At 45.4% G+C, this 20,273-nt stretch overlaps 1 protein-coding gene across 1 annotated transcript in view; it reads left to right on the top strand.

Moving 5' to 3' along the window:
• Positions 1-362: 362 nt before the first annotated feature.
• Positions 363-20,273, top strand: part of LOC126185060 (uncharacterized) — a 131,595-nt gene continuing 111,684 nt past the window's right edge. Inside the window, exon 1 of the mRNA XM_049927817.1 lies at positions 363-480. Coding sequence (XP_049783774.1) covers positions 453-480 — 28 coding nt within the window. The 5' untranslated portion in view covers positions 363-452. The remainder of the gene's footprint in view (positions 481-20,273) is intronic.

The following is a 20,273-nucleotide window of genomic DNA, read 5'->3' as shown; positions in this document are numbered from 1 at the left end:
CTGCGCCTGTAGAACGCTTTGTCACATTGAGTGTGGGTCTTGCTTAACCGACTGGAATGCCAAAACGGGACAAAGCCGTATAATACCGAATTTGTGCTGCAGGACACTGGGACGCATGGCTGCTAAGGCGCAACAGTTGCGATTGGGCACCTCTGAGGCACCTGTCGCTCCTCGCGTGAATAAGCTATGATGATGTATGAGGTTCATTCAAATGAAACCTGATTAGTGCGTCTACCTTTGCCTTACACGCAAGGTGGCACCACGTAACTGCGTGTATGGTGGCGCCATCTATTGTTAGAGAGACTGACGCGTGCGCACCGTTTGATGTTGCATAACGCCAGTGTGGTTTCACGCCAAAGAGAAGGTGATCACGCAAGTTAAGGTCCGCTACCGAACATGCGGGCGAGTAAGCAGGAACAACGAGGAGTTATTCGATTTTTGGCGGCCGTGAAATGTATCGACGAATGAAGGCTGTGTACGGTGAGTACAGTCTGAGTCGTTCAAGTGTTGTGGAATGGCGCAAACGAGTCCTTCAGGGGCGTGAGTCACTGGGCCCACTGTTCGTCGAGTTCCTTTAACGGGCAACCACCATCAATACCCAGCGTTATCAAGCCACTTTACAGAACCTTAGACGAGCCATCAAGTCGAAACGCCGAGGCATGTTGTCCAATGGCGTTATCCTCCTGCATGATAATGCCCACCCAAACATGGCCAATGTGGTGAAGACGACATTGCAGTAGTTTTGGTGGAAAACGCTGGAACATCCACCGTACAGTCCCGACCTTTCAGCGCGTGACTTTCATCTGTTTTGACATCTAAAACAAGCTATTAGCGGAATCGATTTGCAACGGACGACGAAGTGTGTGACTGGGTTCAGGCCTGGATCCAGCAGCAGGCTACTAACTTCTTCAAGGATGGAATCGACTGGCTAGCGACGCAATGGGATAAATGTACCAACAGTTTTGGTGACCATTTTTCAGAAAGTGTACTGCGTATAACTACATTTTTGAGTTAATAAAAGCGTTACCGTTACTTTACACTAGTGACCGGGTTTCTTTTGAATGCCCCTTATACAATAAGGGAGATTAGAAACTTTCCATTAGAGGGTGTTGCTGCAGCGTGTATGCAACGTATCGCGACTCCGATGCGGATATATAAGCGCTGATATGTAGGAAAGGGATCAGTGTGGTATTCATTTCTTTCCGACGTGCGTGCGATAAATATGGAAATGTGAAATATGGCGACGTTATTATCAAATGCGTACAAACGGGACCAACATGCTGTTTATTAGTCCTTTCTTTGCTGCCGAAGCACAAACACCGGTAGATATCCATCGCATTTGTGGCAGCATGTCTGTCGAAAACCACCGTTGTGGAATAGTCAGCCAAATTCAGCGCTGGTCGTGATTCGATGCAACACGCCCATATCGCGAATGTCATAAAGCAGAAGTTATGTAAACTCGAATGGGGGACACTCGAGCACCCAGCATACAATTCTGGTCTTTCCTCTTGCATGCAAAGTCCATGACTGCAGCGCCTTAGACTGCTCGGCTAATCCTGCGCGGCGACGAGGATGTGCAGGAGGCAGTTACCGACTTGTTCACGAAGCAGGACACAGTGTTTTACCAAACGAGTATCTTCAGCCTGGTACCTTGGTGATATGATTGCCTCACTTTACATTACATGGCGAACTGCATTGTTCTGGATCTGGATTAAAACCTACCAACTGTATGCAATGTTAACTAAGCAACGCTTCAGTACCTGACCAAGACTTGAACACAAGACTGACTTTCATTGCTGATTAGGCATAAAGAGACGCGATATACCGCATTAGTTAGCAAATATGAAACTGATATTACATAAGGAAAATTTTTGTAATGGTCCTGACTCCTGTCCAGCAACTATTGTCCTTGTTAACTAATCACTAAGGATATTAAATATGATTTGATTCACGGGTAAAAAAACCTGAAATGACGTGAGAAATATTTGTGCCGCACGAGGATTCGAACCAAATACCTAACCAATTTGTTAACTAAGCAAAATTAAATGTCAGATATCGAATTTTCCCACCAGTAGCGAGATGTGTGTAACGACAGAAATGAATAATTTCTGCCTTCCCGACATCGATACCCGGTACCTGTGGCTGCAGTTTTCTAGCTACGAATGAACATTAAATATAGCTTTCACCAATATTGAGATGTGCGCATGTTTGAACTATAAACAACGTTATGAAGAGTTCAGTTCTGATTGGGAATGGAATCCGGCACAGATCGTCAGTGACTGTACACGAAGAGACGTTAACTATCGAATTCTTTTTCACCGGTAGTATGGAATGACATATTTGAACTTGAAATTATGTAACGAAAGGTTCTGGATCTCATGGGGAATCGAAAGCGTCACATATAGTTATTTTTGAAAACGAATGGTGAGACATTAAAAATCAAAAGTACTTTCCAGCCAGCAGTTACATGTGCTCATGGTAGAACTTGAAAAGACACGATGAAAACATATGTGCCGGAGCAGGATCCGAACCCCGACACGCACCTTACGTGGAGGCTTGAGGAGGCTGCAATCTTAAGCAAACAACGAATTGAAGGAAGCATATCGTCATGAAAGAGTCAAATACCGCGAACAGGAATATCCTACTTCTAATTACGGTGCAGATCCAATACACACTCCTGGAAATGGAAAAAAGAACACATTGACACCGGTGTGTCAGACCCACCATACTTGCTCCGGACACTGCGAGAGGGCTGTACAAGCAATGATCACACGCACGGCACAGCGGACACACCAGGAACCGCGGTGTTGGCCGTCGAATGGCGCTAGCTGCGCAGCATTTGTGCACCGCCGCCGTCAGTGTCAGCCAGTTTGCCGTGGCATACGGAGCTCCATCGCAGTCTTTAACACTGGTAGCATGCCGCAACAGCGTGGACGTGAACCGTATGTGCAGTTGACGGACTATGAGCGAGGGCGTATAGTGGGCATGCGGGAGGCCGGGTGGACGTACCGCCACTTCCCAGCAAATTAGGGACACTGTTGCTCCTGGGGTATCGGCGAGGACCATTCGCAACCGTCTCCATGAAGCTGGGCTACGGTCCCGCACACCGTTAGGCCGTCTTCCGCTCACGCCCCAACATCGTGCAGCCCGCCTCCAGTGGTGTCGCGACAGGCGTGAATGGAAGGACGAATGGAGACGTGTCGTCTTCAGCGATGAGAGTCGCTTCTGCCTTGGTGCCAATGATGGACGTATGCGTGTTTGGCGCCGTGCAGGTGAGCGCCACAATCAGGACTGCATACGACCGAGGCACACAGGGCCAACACCCGGCATCATGGTGTGGGGAGCGATCTCCTACACTGGCCGTACACCACTGGTGATCGTCGAGGGGACACTGAATAGTGCACGGTACATCCAAACCGTCATCGAACCCATCGTTCTACCATTCCTAACCGGCAAGGGAACTTGCTGTTCCAACAGGACAATGCACGTCCGCATGTATCCCGTGCCACCCAACGTGCTCTACAAGGTGTAAGTCAACTACCCTGGCCAGCAAGATCTCCGGATCTGTCCCCCATTGAGCATGTTTGGGACTGGATGAAGCGTCGTCTCACGCGGTCTGCACGTCCAGCACGACCGCTGGTCCAACTGAGGCGCCAGGTGGAAATGGCATGGCAAGCCGTTCCACAGGACTACATCCAACCTCTCTACGATCGTCTCCATGGGAGAATAGCAGCCTGCATTGCTGCGAAAGGTGGATATACACTGTACTAGTGTCGACATTGTGCATGCTCTGTTGCCTGTGTCTATGTGCCTGTGGTTCTGTCAGTGTGATCATGTGATGTATATGACCCCAGGAATGTGTCAATAAAGTTTCCCCTTCCTGGGACAATGAATTCACGGTGTTCTTATTTCAATTTCCAGGAGTGTATTCAACACTTAAAGCTCAAACAAAAGATTTAAGAAATGCTCTGTCACCTTATAAAGTGGTTCTTTAATTAAAATGAAATCACTAGTGTAAGAAAGGTTACTAATGACAGACTTTATATTATATGCCGCCACTTACGCCTCTATCGATAGCGAAGGAACATCATGTTGTAATGTGAATTCGGAAGGGAAATCGTACGTTTTCACATGCGGAGACAGAGGCGAATAGGATTAGTTTGTGCCTGTTAAAAACTGTCGTCTAAAGTGGGACTCGAACCTAGACCTTACGTATACCGACATAAAATCAACCCGCCAGACCACACACACTATGAGATCAAAAGTATCTGGACACCCCCAAAAACATACGTTTTTCATATTAGGTGCTTTGTGCTGCCACCTACTGCCAGGTACTCCATATTAGCGACCTCAGTATTCATTGAAAACATACTTTTTTCATATTAGGTGCATTGTGCTGCCACCTACTGCCAGGTACTCCATATCAGCGACCTCAATTGTCATTAGACATCGTGAGAGAGCAGAACTGAGCACTCCGCGGCACGCACGTACATCGAACGTGGTCAGGTGATTGGGTGTAACTTGTGTCATACGTCTGTACGCGAGATTTCCACACTCCTAAACATCCCTAGGTCCACTGTTTCCGATGTGATAGTGAAGTGGCAACGTGAAGGGACACGTACAGCACAAAAGCATACAGACCGACCTCGTCTGTTGACTGACAGAGACCGCCGACGGTTGAAGAGAGTCATGATGTGTAATAGGCAAACATTTATCTAGACCATCACACAAGAATTCCAAAACTGCATCAGGATCAAGTGCAAGTACTATGACAGTTAGTCGGGGAGGTGAGAAAACTTGGATTTCATGGTCGAGCGGCTGCTCATAAGCCACACATCACACCGGTAAACGCCAAACGACGCTTCGCTTGGTGTAAGGAGCGTAAACATTGGACGATTGAATAGTGGAAAAACGATGTGTGGAGTAACGAATCACGGTACACAATGTGGCGATCCGATGGCAGGGTATGGGTATGGCGAATACCCGGTGAACGTCATCTGCCAGCATGTGTAGTGCCAGCAGTAAAATTCGGAGGTGGTGGTGTTATGGCGTGCTCGTGTTTTTCATGGCGGGGGCTTACACCTCTTGTTGTTTTGCGTGTCACTCTCAAAGCAGAGGCCTGTGTTGATGTTTTAATCACCTTCTTGCTCCCACTACTGAAGAGCAATTTGGGGATGGCGATTGCATCTTTCAACACTATCGAGCACCTGTTCATAATGCATAGCCTGTAGCGGAGTGGTTACACGACAATAACATCCCTGTAATGGACTTGCCTGCACAGAGTCCTGACCTGACACCTACAAAACACCTTTGGGATGTTTTGGAACGCCGACTTCGTGCCAGGCTGCACCGACCGACATTGATACCTCTCCTGAGTGCAGCACTCCGTGACGAATGGGCTGCCATTCCCCAAGAAACCTTCCAGCACCTGACTGAACGTATGCCAGCGAGAGTGGAAGCTGTCATCAAGGCTAAGGGTGGGCCAACACCATATTGAATTCCCGCAATACCGATGGAGGGCGCCACGAACTTGTAAGTCATTTTCAGACAGGTGTCCGGATACTTTTGATCATTTAGTGTAGCTCTACTGGCAGCTGGGACATGACTATGTCGTACCACAGAGGTGCCACAGTTGATGAGAATTCTGATTCCCTGACTGCCTGGAGTGGCTTACAGCCTGTTCATACACTCATTACCTTGTTCGACTGAATCGCCATTAACCAGCTGCCTTGCCTAACCAGTGATTATATTTGACTTCATTTTGTAATCACTGAAATAAAATCGCATAAATGCCATTATCGTAGCTCGTAAAGTTTCCACAAAAAGTGTTGCCTTCCATTGGTCTTCCTGCTGCACAAGCTGTTGGCCGTAAACGTCGCGCAGCGCAAACGAAATACCAAATAAGTGAACCCTATTTTTCTGTAATTTAGTAAACGTCATCTCTTCTCTCTACTAACAGAATCGCTTTGTTGAAAGATCAGAGATAATCTTCTTCATTTTCTAAAGTGCCAGTAACAGAAAAATCGTGCAAAAAATTTCCGTAAAAGAGCTCGTGGCTGTTTGTCTTTATCAGAACAATCTCTGCCCCATCGTCATACGACTGCCAGACGATAGCCGGCTATCCAGTGTCAGCCCAGGCGATCTCGACGCATTTTACCGTAGCCTTTTAGCTACAACAGACGTTTTTGTACTTGCATTGGCAAGCAGAAGATTCGTTAAAACCTTAGTTTGCTTTTCAACGTGAAATAGTGTCTATAAACTGAGTGTACCCCATGAAGTAACAACTATGTTGCAACCAGTGCTCACACATCATATGACGTGGGGAATACTGAGTAGCCGGCTGGAGTGGCCGAGAGGTTCTAGGCGCTACAAAAAAATGGCTCAGAGCACTATGCGACTTAACTTCTGAGGTCATCAATCGCCTAGAACTTAGAACTAATTAAACCTAACTAACCTAAGGACATCACACACATCCATGCCCGAGGCGGGATTCGAACCTGCGGCCGTAGCGATCGCTCGGCTCCAGACTGTAGCGCCTAGAACCGCACGGCCAATCCGGCCGGCCTAGGCGCTACAGTCTGCAACCGCGCGACCGATTCGGTCGCAGGTTCGAATCCTGCCTCGGGCATGGATGTGTGTGATGTCCTTAGGTTAGTTTGGTTTAAGTAGTTCTAAGTTCTAGGGGACTGATGACCTACGAAGTTAAGTCCCATAGTGCTCAGAGCCAATACTGAGTATGTAATCTACAGTTTCTGGCAAAATTTACCCGAAACAACGTGGTTGGCGCATATATTCTTGGCAATTTTATTTGTTGTGTTGGTACGCAGGTTGCTCTAATTGTATTTACAATTGTCATTTGTAGTTTGAAGTTCCAGTTATGTTCCGGTGACGACATCTTGAACGTTGCATATTTAAATGTTGTGGATTGTGTTTGCTATGGGTAAGGAAACGGAACTTTAAACGGAAAATAATTTAACAGTTGTGACATTTTGTTCCGTTTGCATTTAATGGAGGAGTGAAGGCTGTGGGGGAAGCTCAAACATTTGTGCCGTGTAAGAGATAAGTGCTATCGAAGGAGTCGCGCTAGGAAATTGTTTTCTCGCTTCATGTAGGATCATTTTGAGAAGATTATTTGTCCAATTCAGGAATTCCAATGGCTGTAGCTCTGTCCTGTAAGAGATGAAACGCTGGTCTCCCCTGACATTGAAACGTGGAACCAACACAGCCATAGCTTTACAGCGCAATGACGTCTCCACAGACCTAGTGAGCTATTTGTGGCGTTTAGCGCTCCCTCATTGTACTAGTGATGGCTAGGACAGATAATTAGTAAGGAAAAGTCAAAATTAGTTGTAGTGTCCACGCGGAATGACATTCCTGGACTAAAAGTATGCACTTGAAAGTTACATGACACATCATAAGTGAAAACCGTTCAGAGCTTAAGAAAATATCAAGTGAATTTAGTGGGTTAAATCTGTGTCACTCTAGGAAGCAACTCGACTCTCACAGGATATTCTAAAATGTTTCCAGATCATAATCATCCTCTGCGCAGAAGGGATTCGTTTCTAGAGCCGATGTGTTTCTTGAGTGGGGTAGCAATCCTGGAGTAAAGCTAGAGCTTCAAAGATGCAGCGGAAACAGCCGCCAGGTTATCAGATATCTGAAATGCGATACTTGTAAGCAAATGTGTATAAGACAACCGAAAGACCATACATTATGAGCACGTGAAATTAACAGGACGGCCACCCGCGTCACAGCTGTCGTAATTTTATTTTTGTTATCAGACTATTTATATGAGGAAAACGATGAGTAATTGTTAGAAAAGACTGCTACGCTAAAAGTAAATAAGAAAATAACTTGAAAATCTTTCTAATGCATGGCTCGATAACAGCAAGTCTTTAAATAAAAGGAAATTTAAGAAAGTAGCCTGTATTTGCATTTATACACAGCGACTCACAGCAACATTTGGGCTACGAATGCGACGGTACAGATGCATAGATAGTGCTGGAATGTGTGAAGACTATCCACGTGCTGGTGATTCGTCAAGTCAAACTACCAAGATTCTTTAACAGCGTTCGTTGTCAGCCTAATTATTACTGCTACATGCAAAAAGAGTGTGAGCGGCATCAATAATTTTGTAAACCACACACAACCACATCATAGTCTCATATCTTTGGTGTTATTATGTTCTTCAGTTCGAAGACTGGTTGGTGTAGCTCTACATGTTATCCTAACCTTTACATGGCTCATCATACCCCAATAACTACTTCAAACTACATCTTTTTGGACCTGCTTACTGGATTCATCTCCTGGTCTTCCTCTACAACTTTTACCCCCCTCCCCCACACACTTCCTTCCAATACAAAACTAATGATGCCTCGATGTTTCAAAATATTAACAGATCCCTTCTTTTAGTCAAGTTGTGCCATAAACATCTTTTCTCCCCAATACTATTTAGATTAGTTACCTGATTTACCCATCCAATCTTCAGCATTCTTCTATAGCACCGCGTTTCAGAAGCATCTATTGTCTCCTTGTCTGAATCGTTTATTGTCCATGTTTCACTTCCATAGAAGACTACACACCAGACAAATAACTTTAAAAAAAAATTTTCCTAACGCTTAAATCAATATTCGATGTTAACACATTTCTCTTCTTCAGAAACGCTTCCCTTACCATTGCTAGTCTATACTGTGCATCCTCTCTACTTCGGCCATCATCAGTTATTTTCTGCCCAAGTAGCAAAACTCATTTCCTGATTTCAGAGTCGACAAAATCATGATCCTGTCACCAGCGGAGTTCGGTGGTCTGGTGATTTGATGGTAAGTTGGTGCATCTAAAGTCTGACTTCAGGCAATTGTTTTTAATAGACACAAACAAATTCTATTCAGCTCTGATTCCGCAATGTGAAGATCGTACAACTGCTCCGTGGTACCAAAATCACTTTAAACCAGTAACGAAGCTAATGCGTTAATTGTGGGTAGGCTTACCTTATATATATATTTTTACACGGGAGAACGAAGCGTCTACTCTTCTTGGTATACAAGTTATCAATCACGTTATCTTTAAATTTCTGATCACTTTTAAGTTGTTTTCCCAGGTTTTTCTCTATGGCAACTATGCAAAGAGAATTTAACCGATCATTTGTCATTGAAATCTGTAGACAATTTTTAATTCTCTTAAGGGTCTCATACCTCTTTCAGGAGATGCTGTAGACACACGGAATGTAAGAATAAATTTGACAAGTTTTGTTACTTTGTTATAAATAGTTTGAAGATCACTGTCCATTGTGAATATAAGAAAATCTGCAGTTGATGAATATTTATTGTTGTCAGTATAAATGTTTCCTGACTCATTTTCCAGTCGTTCTTTGTTAAAGAATGGGATAGTTGTGAGATGGCCGTTCAGTTTGATTGTTGGGAAATTTGAATTACAATTTCCAAACTGTTTCTTATCAAGGAACGCTACAAACTGAATATTCTGAAGATCTCCAGAACGCATGTCCATTTGCACTGTCATGCTGTCTAAGACCTCATCAGGTAACATCAAAAGGGACTGGAAGTAAGGCTCAGTAGCACTTATTTCACTGTGAAATTTCTTGTTACAGCTTTCAGTACATGAGGTAACACTTTTTTCCTGACCTCATATCATTTACCAATCTGATGGTCTTCTTTGTGTCAGCACTGCACATACTAATACCATGCAATTTTGTGTTGAAGAAGTTCGTACAGATGGTCAAAATATACAAATATTTCTTTGTAAAGGCAAAGTGGGAAAAGGAATTGAGTTTCATTAAGAATGCTAAGCAAGTCAGAAGCACTGTTGAACGATTCTGCAACCCAGTCTTCATCATCTGTGTTTATTTTTTGTAAAATGTATTTCAACTCATGGTATGTAAGATATATTGTGTAAACAGCTCGTGAATGAAATTTCAGCATGTTGTACACGTTTGAGGCATTCTGAATCCTTTACTTTCTAAGAGTTGTGATCTCATATGTATGGCTCACTATTTTGTCCCCAAAATCAAGTGCATTGAGTACAATTGGTGATAAAACCTGAGCAGTTTTGTCAATAGAAACATTGTGAAGACCTATAAATCTTTCTGTGTGACCATCTTGTATACAAAACCTGAGAATAATATTCATTTCAGGCTTACAAGAAACCTCCATGGTTTCATCGGCCTACACTCCAACATACACGACTGTAACTTTTTTTTAATACGATTGTTAATGACATCGATAACCGATTTAACTAATTAGTTTTGAATTGTGTTTGATTTTCCTTTGAACCCTGAAGTTATCACGAATAAACTGTTCCTTTACGGACAAAAGTTACAATAGTTGAAAGTAATTCCCTTTGTCGTCGGAACTTCCATCTTCAAATTGTCCTCTGAATGCAAGTTCTGGCTTGCCCAAGAGACAAACAACATCAATAAAGCTCTCAATTACGAATCTATTTTGTTTCACAGCACATTATGTTTTATGGCTAGATGTTTGGATCCTTCAGAAACTGAATGCTCAGTTTGTCCATGCCCCAACAACTGGAAACTCTTTTGGTTGTGAAGATGCCTACTTGGATTCTGGTGTTTCTTGGCTTTTCTGTCAAATTTTTTTTATCACACATACTCCAAAAGAATCTGACATCCATTCTTTTTCAGTCCCAGACTATCTAAACAAAACATATGTGTAGCAATATAATTTATTTGTTAGAGAGCAACCTGTAAGCCAAGGATACTTTTTATACTAAGAAAATTGAAATTCTGCTGTTGTGTTTCCCATCAACTATTTTAATGTCTAAGTTTGTTGTGAATGGCGTATCTTTAAAAGAGCACTTGCTTTCTTAAGTCCAGTCTGCAGCTGGGTTGTCACCTAATTATCGAAATAAAGATACATGTGTTCTCTCTTCACAAGCCATCACATACACTCGCGAACTATTCTATTGAAATAAGTGAAATTTAACCCTTTTACGGTGTTCAGCTGGTAGCGTTCTAGTGAGATAGTGCTGGGGCTCGGCAGTTGTGGGTGCTCTCTGCCTACTTCTCTTACGACCTCCAAACCAAAATGCTAGACGGATGAGTGCAATGCTCGTTATGCATTAATTTAAAGAAATGAATCAAAATCTCCGAAGCATGGGCACCTGTATTTCAACGAAAATACCATCACAGTGAAAGAACAAATTATATATACACGTAACTAATTATAGTTATTATTTACGGGTCGTCTACATGAACCAAAGAAAATAATTATTAACCCGTTAACTATCGTAAGAAAAATCAGTTCTCTGAACATTAACGGCAAACTGTGGCTCACTAAAAGCTTATCTGTATCTTAATGCACCCCCAACACATTGGAGGATACGTCAAATCGAAGTAGGATATTGCTTGGTAAATGCAGCAAACTTTAGTAATCTGCACAGCTCGCAGATTCAAAGCAGTCGAGTTCAAGAGTCGCGAAAGAAGAAGAATAATCAAGCAACCTAAGTTCGCTGCAAATTTCCAGCTTCCCAGATAACGGACAGCGCTAATTGCGGAATTTGCTTAGAACTGAGCGAACATGTGCCCCAATACACAGATCAGCACGGGATGCAAAATGGCTTAGATGGTGGCCAAGAAAAGCTGCCTCCGATGTCAGGACAGGTCCAGACGACCTCTCCACGGTTAGTTGCGAAACTGAATCCTCGTCTCCTCCTGTCTGCCTCTCGATAAACTCAGTCTGGAGGGGAGGATCTCCAGGTATTGCCACAATGACCAGCGAGAATTACGCTTTCTTCTCCAGAATACAGGGCGCCCTATACAAATTTACATTTCATGGCTCACTGAATGCATTTTAATATGCAGAAGGTTGATATTGACTCCTAGCCAGATTCCGTTCACTGGACGAGTCCTTCGCGCCAAAGCACGATGTTGGACAAGATTTACATGACTGGACAATCCCATTTTGGAGGGAAGGCAACGAGTTATTCCACGGTAGGCTAGCGGCGCCATATCGTTCTCTTCTGTGTGAATTCGTCACACATGGCAGTTCTGTGGGGGCTAGTCGGTAACTCCTTTCAAAGAAGAAAACTGTAATAGTAGCCAACATGGACAGCCAGGAGCTTACTATAGACACTTCTGCGAAAATCAGCACCTATGTATCTGGTCTCCTTCCATTAGAGCCTTTGTGACAGACCTCCTGTGGTCACGCCGGAATCGCTACGTAGCCACTCAGCCCACTCGCTTTTCAGCAAGGCAAACTGAAACCTTCCTACATAGCTAGCCAGCCTTATGCTTTCCTCAATCATAATCAAAAACGAGTAAACAAAAATATAAACATCCCATAGTGACAGCGACTGCTACGACACACAAGTTCAAGTTTTGTTAAACGAGGACTGAAAAGAGGGCTAAATAACACAATTTCCTTACGACACACATGACTGCCTGCTGCCCCGCCAGCTGTTGCGTAGAAAGAAGAAGCTATATGTACAAGCCTCCAGTAAACTGTTAAAGTGTATAGCATGCATAACTCAGTGAAGTCTCATCTCACGGAAGGATCGAATGAAACTATGGTAACATACAAAACAAACTTACACTATTTTCAATGCCTTGTTGTATTCTACCTGTAAGATTTTTTCAAATTTTTGGTAGGCTAAGCCTCAGAAGCCTCTGAAGAGCTTCGCCACTGCTTTAAACATGATATCCCTTCGCTACCAACTAGAGATTAGGTTAAGCCCCGACAGAGGCGGAAATGGCGACTTGTACAAAGTCTGTCACCAGCAAGCTTTGTAACACACATTAACTTGATTCGAATTATGAATCAAACGCCATCTAAGGTCATAGAGCACTTATTTAAACTTTTACTTGAGCTTCATTTGTTGAATATATTGGTTCTGGACTGAGATTAGATCTCGGATCTTCCCATTCGCGGGATTTGATCCCTTCCTGACGATACAGTTCCATCAGTTCGTTGTTTACTCAATATTTCAAACTCCTCAAGCCCTCCTTGTAAGGCGGCCGTCTGGGTTCGACTGCTGGTGCAACATAAAAGTTTTCATGTCTTTTCAAGCTCTAGCATGCGGAAACCTACACTGCAAATAAATGATTGCAACTTTTCAGAAAAAAACTGGATGAGAGAAAAAGGTTCACAAACTGAGAAAGTCAATAACGTGTTGGTCCACATCTGGCCCTTATGCAAGCTGTTATTCGGCTTGGCATTGACTGATAGAGTTGTTGCATGTCCTCTTCATGGCCAGTGAAGACGTGCCTAGAGACACCACTGACAAGGTAAGATAACAGCCTGACTGCCACCCACCATACAGCCTGACACCAGTGGGATGAACGTCGTTCTGGCACACTTCGTTAGTGCTGACTGCATACATTCAAGGGCAGCCTTGAGTGATTTATGATCCCCTTCCCCACCCCTTAACCTAATTTTCTGCTAAGTAGTTTGTGACCCCTTGGGGTTGACTTATGAATCTCTGGGGATAATCAATCCTTCTGAGAAAGCCCTCCTCCTCCCTCTCCTCCTTCCCCACCCCTCTGTAAACCTCCAGCCCTCCTTGCTCCCCCTCTCTGATGCACACACACACTTTTTATATCAAATTAACTGACCAATTAACTAAATCGAAAAATGAATTATTCCCTCCTTGGAAATCCCTACAGCACTCCCACCCCACACCCCACCTTGTTCCTTCCCCCATATGGAAACTGGCATGCAAAGAAGCCAATCTCTGTTGGAGAGGAAGAATCTCACGGCAGGAAATTCAGTTACATAGCAAAGGAAATACTGAAAATTTATGAAATTCTATTTTCAGGGGTCGAATCTTTTTATTTGGTGGGAAAAGCTCACCTACAGCAACTACATGTCCGAATTACATAACTACACTGCTGCAGATAGGAGATGTGCCTCGTTGGTAAATTTTCGAGTTTGTGCTCACCTTGACATGCAGGGATCGACTGAGATAACGCACAATGCCACCACCAGAGGACGTCACAGCCCTCAATCCCTCCCAGAAAAAATTGTTGGGAAAAGACTCACTCTGTGCTGGAGAGGAAGAATCCCATGACACGAAATTCAAATCAGTGTCAATAAAATATTGATGCACATTCTTTATTTAATCAGTTTGCGGGAGATAAAGCTCACTCGCTCGGGTGGGGCTCTCATCTGCATCCCACCCCCACATCCCATGACATGACAACTGTAAGCGCCAAGGAATGGAATGAAGTGCGGGAAAGCAACCACTGTTTGGGGTCTCCTGCATGTGCGTCTATCGTCTGGACGCCTCCATGAAGATCGAAAACTGCCCGGTATCCTAATTACATACCACGCGGTATAGGTTCCACTCCTCCTTCGGCCATGGGTGTGTGTGTTCTCCTTAGCGTAAGTTAGTTTAACTTAGAGTAAGTAGTGTGTAAGCCTAGGGACGCATGACCTCAGCATTTTGGTCCCATAGAACTTACCACAAATTTCAATTTTTTTCCCCTAAGTACACATCATGATACTAAATATCAACAATCACAGACCAGATATCGAACTCCTCTGATCTTGCGGCTCCAAAACAAAGCATCAGCTGGCGGCATTCTGTTGATCGGGAAATTTCAGATTCGCTACCTGTCTCTATGTCTCTCAAGACCCTTCCTGTTTGTCTGTGTGAACCAACATCTCCAAATACGCAGACGGACGTTTTCATGTCTCCTCAGAATAATGTGTTCCTATTGGCTAATGCCGGTGGCAAGCGGAGAGCTAACGCAATTTCGATATCAAAATTAGTCTATTTGCCCTACCCTATCAAATTAATTGTTTAACAATTTACAGGAGTCAAACAGTTGATCTAAAATACTCACTACCAACTTGCGATGATGCTTCCTCACAGTAAAACATTTATTCAACATTTGAGTATCAACACTCAAACATAATGCAAATCAAGTAATGAAATTTCTGCCACAAATAGATAATAGCTCAAAATATATCTGAGGTCTTGTATGCACTTGAACACAAGCACCCTCTCCAATGCAACGTTTCCACTGAATATATCAGGTAAAAAAAATCCAAGCGATCACATAAACTTGCGATTTCAAACAGCGCGCCGTCCGGCGACTGCCAGAAGCCGCGGTCACGCCATCTGCCACTGGCAGGGACATTGTATCATCTCGTGAGTGTTGCTGAGGAGAGACCTGTTGTGTCTAGACAAGACAGCCTAGACACAATGAGAGGAAGCCGAAAGGCACGCGCTAAAACTCACGCAGGCTGGCGTGAGGTCTGAAACAGGATACGTAATGAATGCTGTAAAGAAAAGTACGTAGCTTCTGGAATACTTAACTTTAATCCATATTTGTAGAACATCGCTCTTGATGATACATTAATAGAATCTCAATATCACTTGAATACGGCGCCTTGCTAGGTCGTAGCAAATGTAGCTGAAGGCTATGCTAACTATCGTCTCGGCAAATGAGAGCGTAATTGTCAGTGAACCATGGCTAGCAACGTCGGCTGTACAACTGGGGGCGAGAGCTAGTACGTCTCTCTAGACCTGCTGTGTGGGCGGCGCTCGGTCTGCCATCACTGACAGTGGCGACACGCGGGTCCGTCGTATACTAGCGGACCGCGGCCGATTTAAAAGCTACCACCTAGCAAGTGTGGTGTCTGGCGGTGACACCACATTCCTCCCCCGCAAATCGGCGAACGGTTGTGTTATAAGGCTTCCGCCCGCCGTGGGGAGGACCCCATGTTGACGTATGCGACGAGGTGGGGAGCCGAACAACAGGCGAGGCTGTGCCACCCGCACCCGGCCATTCGGTCCGAGGGGAGCTAGGAAACGCCTGAAAACCTAGTCCAGGGTGCACGCCAACATGCGGTGTATGCGCCCGTAGATAGTCAGGAGGGGCCGAAGGGTCGACCTCCATCGAGTCGGAGCACCCGACTGACGAAGACGACAGATGGTCCGGAGCAGGCACGAGTTCCTTGGCGGAGGACAGCTGGTCACGGGAAGCTATCGGCGGCGCGTGACCCAGAGAGGCTCCCGGCGGTTGCAGCGACGCGTCCACTGCGGGCGTCGCCGGCGGGAGAACAGGCGGCGGCGGCGGCGCGTCGCCATGGGGCAAAATGGAAGGCAGCGTCGGTAACACCTGGGGATGAAGCGAGCCAGTAGATGGGTCCCCAGGGCGCTGACCGGACGGCACCGTCGCTGAAAGCAGACGGGGAGCGGCAGAACCCGTGCGACGACACAGACGCAGCTGATTGAGATGCCGACGCACCTCACCAGAGGCCCCCAAAACCAGATACATAGAGCGGCCGAGGCAGCGAAGAATGCGCCCTGCGAGCCAACGCCGTGAACCGCGATAGTTGCGAAAGTATACAACGTCGCCGGGAGCAAAAGCAGGTGTCTGCCGCTGCACAGGAACCTGATGCGGCGGATGCAGCAAAGACATCAAGGTTCGATGAGGGCGACCATGGAGCAACTCAGCCGGCGAGCGACCATCACGGGGCTGAGAGTGATACGAAGACAAAAAGAGCAATAACGCGTCCTCCCGAGAATGCGACTCTTTCAACTTCAACATCTGTGACTTGAAAGTCCGGACCAATCGTTCAGCGGCACCGTTGGAGTGAGGCGAAAACGGCGCGGATGTCAGATGTTGAATACCATTGGCCTTGCAGAATGACTGAAATTCTGCAGACATGAATTGTGGGCAATTGTCGGAAACAATAGTCTGTGGTAGACCTTCAATGCAAAAGATAGCGGACAACGCTTGGATTGTGGCAGAAGACGTCCTGGGAGACATCCGGACAACAAAAGGAAAATTACTGAAGGAATAGACCACAACCAACCATCGAGCATTCCCGAATGGACCAGCAAAATCTATGTGTAAGCGTTGCCAAGGGGAAGTGACTTTCGGCCATGCAAAGAATTTCCGCAGAGGTGCGGATTGTCGTTCGGCACACGCCATGCAAGAAGAGCACATATTCGTAATCGCAGCATCGATTCCGAACCAAGTACAGTGCTGACGAGCAAGTTGTTTCGTTCTCACTATACCCCAATGTCCTTGATGGAGAAGCTGCAAGACAGAGGACTGTAACGAACGTGGGACCACGACCCTGGACTGATCATTATCAGAACGCAACAACAAAACACCACGTCGTACAAAAAGTCTCTCCTTGTGAGCAAAAAATCGGCGAACCAACGGATCCTCGATCCGTGACTTGGACAAGGGCCATTGAGTAGCAACAAAACGCAAAACGGAAGCAAGGACAGGGTCAGCAGCTGTGGCTGCAGCTACACGACGAAAATTAATCGGAAACGATTCGACCACGTCATCGGTTTCCGAATCAATGAACATGTAAGCAAGTTCGGAAGAATCGAATGCTCTATCCTCAGCAACAGGCAAACGGGACAACGCATTGGCGTTTCCGTGCTTAGCAGTGGACCGATACAAGATATCGTAGCGGTACTGCGAGAGGAAAATAGACCAGCGAATGAATTTCTGCGCTGTACGTGGAGGTACAGGCTTGGTCGGATGAAAAAGCGATGTCAAAGGTTTGTGGTCTGTGATGATGGTAAAGTGACGACCATACAAGAAATCATGAAACTTTGTAACACCAAACACGAGAGCCAAAGCTTCTTTCTCTATCTGTGAATAATTTCTTGTGAGCAATTTGGACGCAAAGGCAATAGGGCGATCATGCGAACCATCTTTGTGCGCAAGCACAGCTCCGATCCCGAAATCCGATGCATCTACCATCAACAAAAGGGGTTTCTGGGGATCGAATGGCGTAAGGCAAGTATTAGAAAGCAACGCCGATTTCAACTGGCGAAAGGCGCGTTCGCATTCCGTCGACCAGACGAACGGAACACCTTTACGGCGTAAGCGATGAAGCGGAGCTGAAATGGAAGAGGCATAGGGGATATAGTTATTGTAATAATTAATTTTTCCCAGCACACTCTGTAGCTGCTTCAAATTCTGCGGCGAAGGCAAGTCTCGTATGGCACGGAGGTGCTCTGGACTGGGATGTATGACTTGGGCATTGAGTACATGTCCCAGATATGGCAAATCACGAGCAAAAAACACACATTTGTCCTTCCGCAAGCGAAGACCATTTTGTCGCAAGACCTGAAATAATGTTCGGAGATTGGCTAAATGTTCGTCTGCCGTCTTTCCGGAGATCACAATATCGTCCAGATAGTTTGCTGCAGTAGGGACCGACGCACAAACAGTTTGTAAATATTGCTGAAACAATGCAGGGGCGGATGCACACCCGAATGGCAGTCGTTTGAATCGGTACAAACCAAGATGCGTGTTAACTACCAATACGCGCTGGGATTCTTCGTCCACCGGTATTTGCAAGTACGCATCTGCTAGGTCCAACTTCGAAAAATATTTACCCGGGCACAGTTTGTCAAAAAGATCTTCCGGGCGGGGCAAGGGAAAAGTTGCAGTCACAAGTTGTGGATTCACTGTTGCCTTGAAGTCTACACAAAGTCTCAATTTTCCGGAAGGTTTTTGCAAAATTACTAAGGGTGATGCCCAGAGAGAAGCCTGCACACGTTCAATTACACCTTGTGATTCTAAATCATTTAATGTTCTTACGACCTCATCACGCAATGCGAAGGGAACATTGCGCGCTCTGAAAAATTTCGGTTGCGCGTTTACTTTCAGTTCCAAATGTGCTTCATAGTTCTTAGCGCAACCAAGGCCCGGTGCAAAAAGTCTGCAAATTCTTCACATAGACGAGAAACACTGGCTGAAGGCACAGTCTGGTTCTCTGATAGGACCTGATTGACTATAGACAAGTTAAACAACTGAAATAAATCTAAACCAAACAAGTTCACTGCAGAAGAAGAACGAAGGACGTAAAATGACACAAGTTTTGTTTGTCCCTTGTATGTTGCAAGAAGGCTGCACTGTCCTAACACGGGGATATGCTGTCCGGAATAACTATGTAACTTAACATTTGCGGCACGCAACGGAGGTTTGCCCAGACGTTTGTACATGTCTTTATTGATCAGAGAAACTGCAGCTCCGGTATCGAGCTGGAATGGTATCACGTTGCCATTAATTTCCAAGTCTACAAAAAGTTTATTGTCCTGCTGACGACAAGAGCGACTGTTTTGTGCAACGTGAACAGACACTGGTACAGAATCACTTGCGACGTGACGGGATTTCCGTCGACGTCGACGCACACTTTTTGTGGGACGAACACAGTCACTGTTAGAGAGAGTGGCACTGGGCGGAGTGGAATTAACTACATGAATTTCCATGGGCGAAGGTTCACGAGCCTGAGTATTCTTGGTTCGATTTCAGCGCGAAGCAAAGGGCTTGGAATGGTTATGAGTGTCCGATTGGAGCTTTTTCTGGCAAACACTTTGAACATGACCTTTCTTATTACAGAAAAAGCAAATAGCTTGGCGTGACGGGCAATTCTCACGCGAATGTCTAGTAGCACACCGCGGGCATGATTTCACTGCATTTCCGTGCAGCTCGCCCGGCGGGCCGGTTAATGTGACACACGGCTGGCGAAGTTTCAAATGATTCCTGAGCAAAGTCAAGTGTGTCTTGCCGATCCAATATGTCTATCACTTGCTGAAGGGAGGGATTGACTAGTTTCAAAATCTGTTCCCGGTTACGAACATCAGACACGTTCTGTGCAATTGCATCACGTACCATAGTATCTGAATAAGGGAGTCCACAGTCACACTCAAAAGCACAATCCCTTGTAAGGCCTTGCAAAGTGGCAACTCACTCCCTATTAGTCTGACCGGCCGTACGTTTCGTACGAAAGAACGTATACCTTTTTGCAACTATATTAACTGATTCTTTGAAATAGGCGTTCAATGCAGACAAAATTTCTTCGTAGGACAGAGGTGCTACGTCGCGTCGGGGAAACAATTTCACTATCACACGGTACGTCTGGACGCCGACACACGATAATAAGTGAGGCTGCCGCTCGTTACCTTGAATTCTGAGGGCGGCGAGATGAAATCCAAATTGGCGTGACCACTCCGTCCAGCTTTCCATTTCCGCCTTGAAGGGACGAAAAGGTGGTGCAACAGCATGTTGTGGCTGATGTAGCGGTGGAGCGGCGGCGGCCACATCGTTTTGCAGTGCACGTTGACCCTGGACGAGCTGTCCAAGGGCATCCAATAAGGCCTGCGTCTGCTGATTCTGCAAGCGATAAAATTCGGACAGTACATCTGGAGATTGTGGCGAAGCCATTACACAAGTAAAGTAAGCAAGTAGAAAGAAGAAGAAGAAGACCCTTTTTGAGACTCGTCGCCAAATATGTTGTGTCTAGACAAGACAGCCTAGA

The sequence above is a fragment of the Schistocerca cancellata genome, chromosome 4 (genome assembly GCF_023864275.1).
Source record: "Schistocerca cancellata isolate TAMUIC-IGC-003103 chromosome 4, iqSchCanc2.1, whole genome shotgun sequence".
Classification (NCBI taxonomy): Eukaryota; Metazoa; Arthropoda; class Insecta; order Orthoptera; family Acrididae; genus Schistocerca; species Schistocerca cancellata.
Note: the sequence above shows the minus strand (reverse complement) of the source record. Positions and strands in the feature narration are given on the sequence as shown.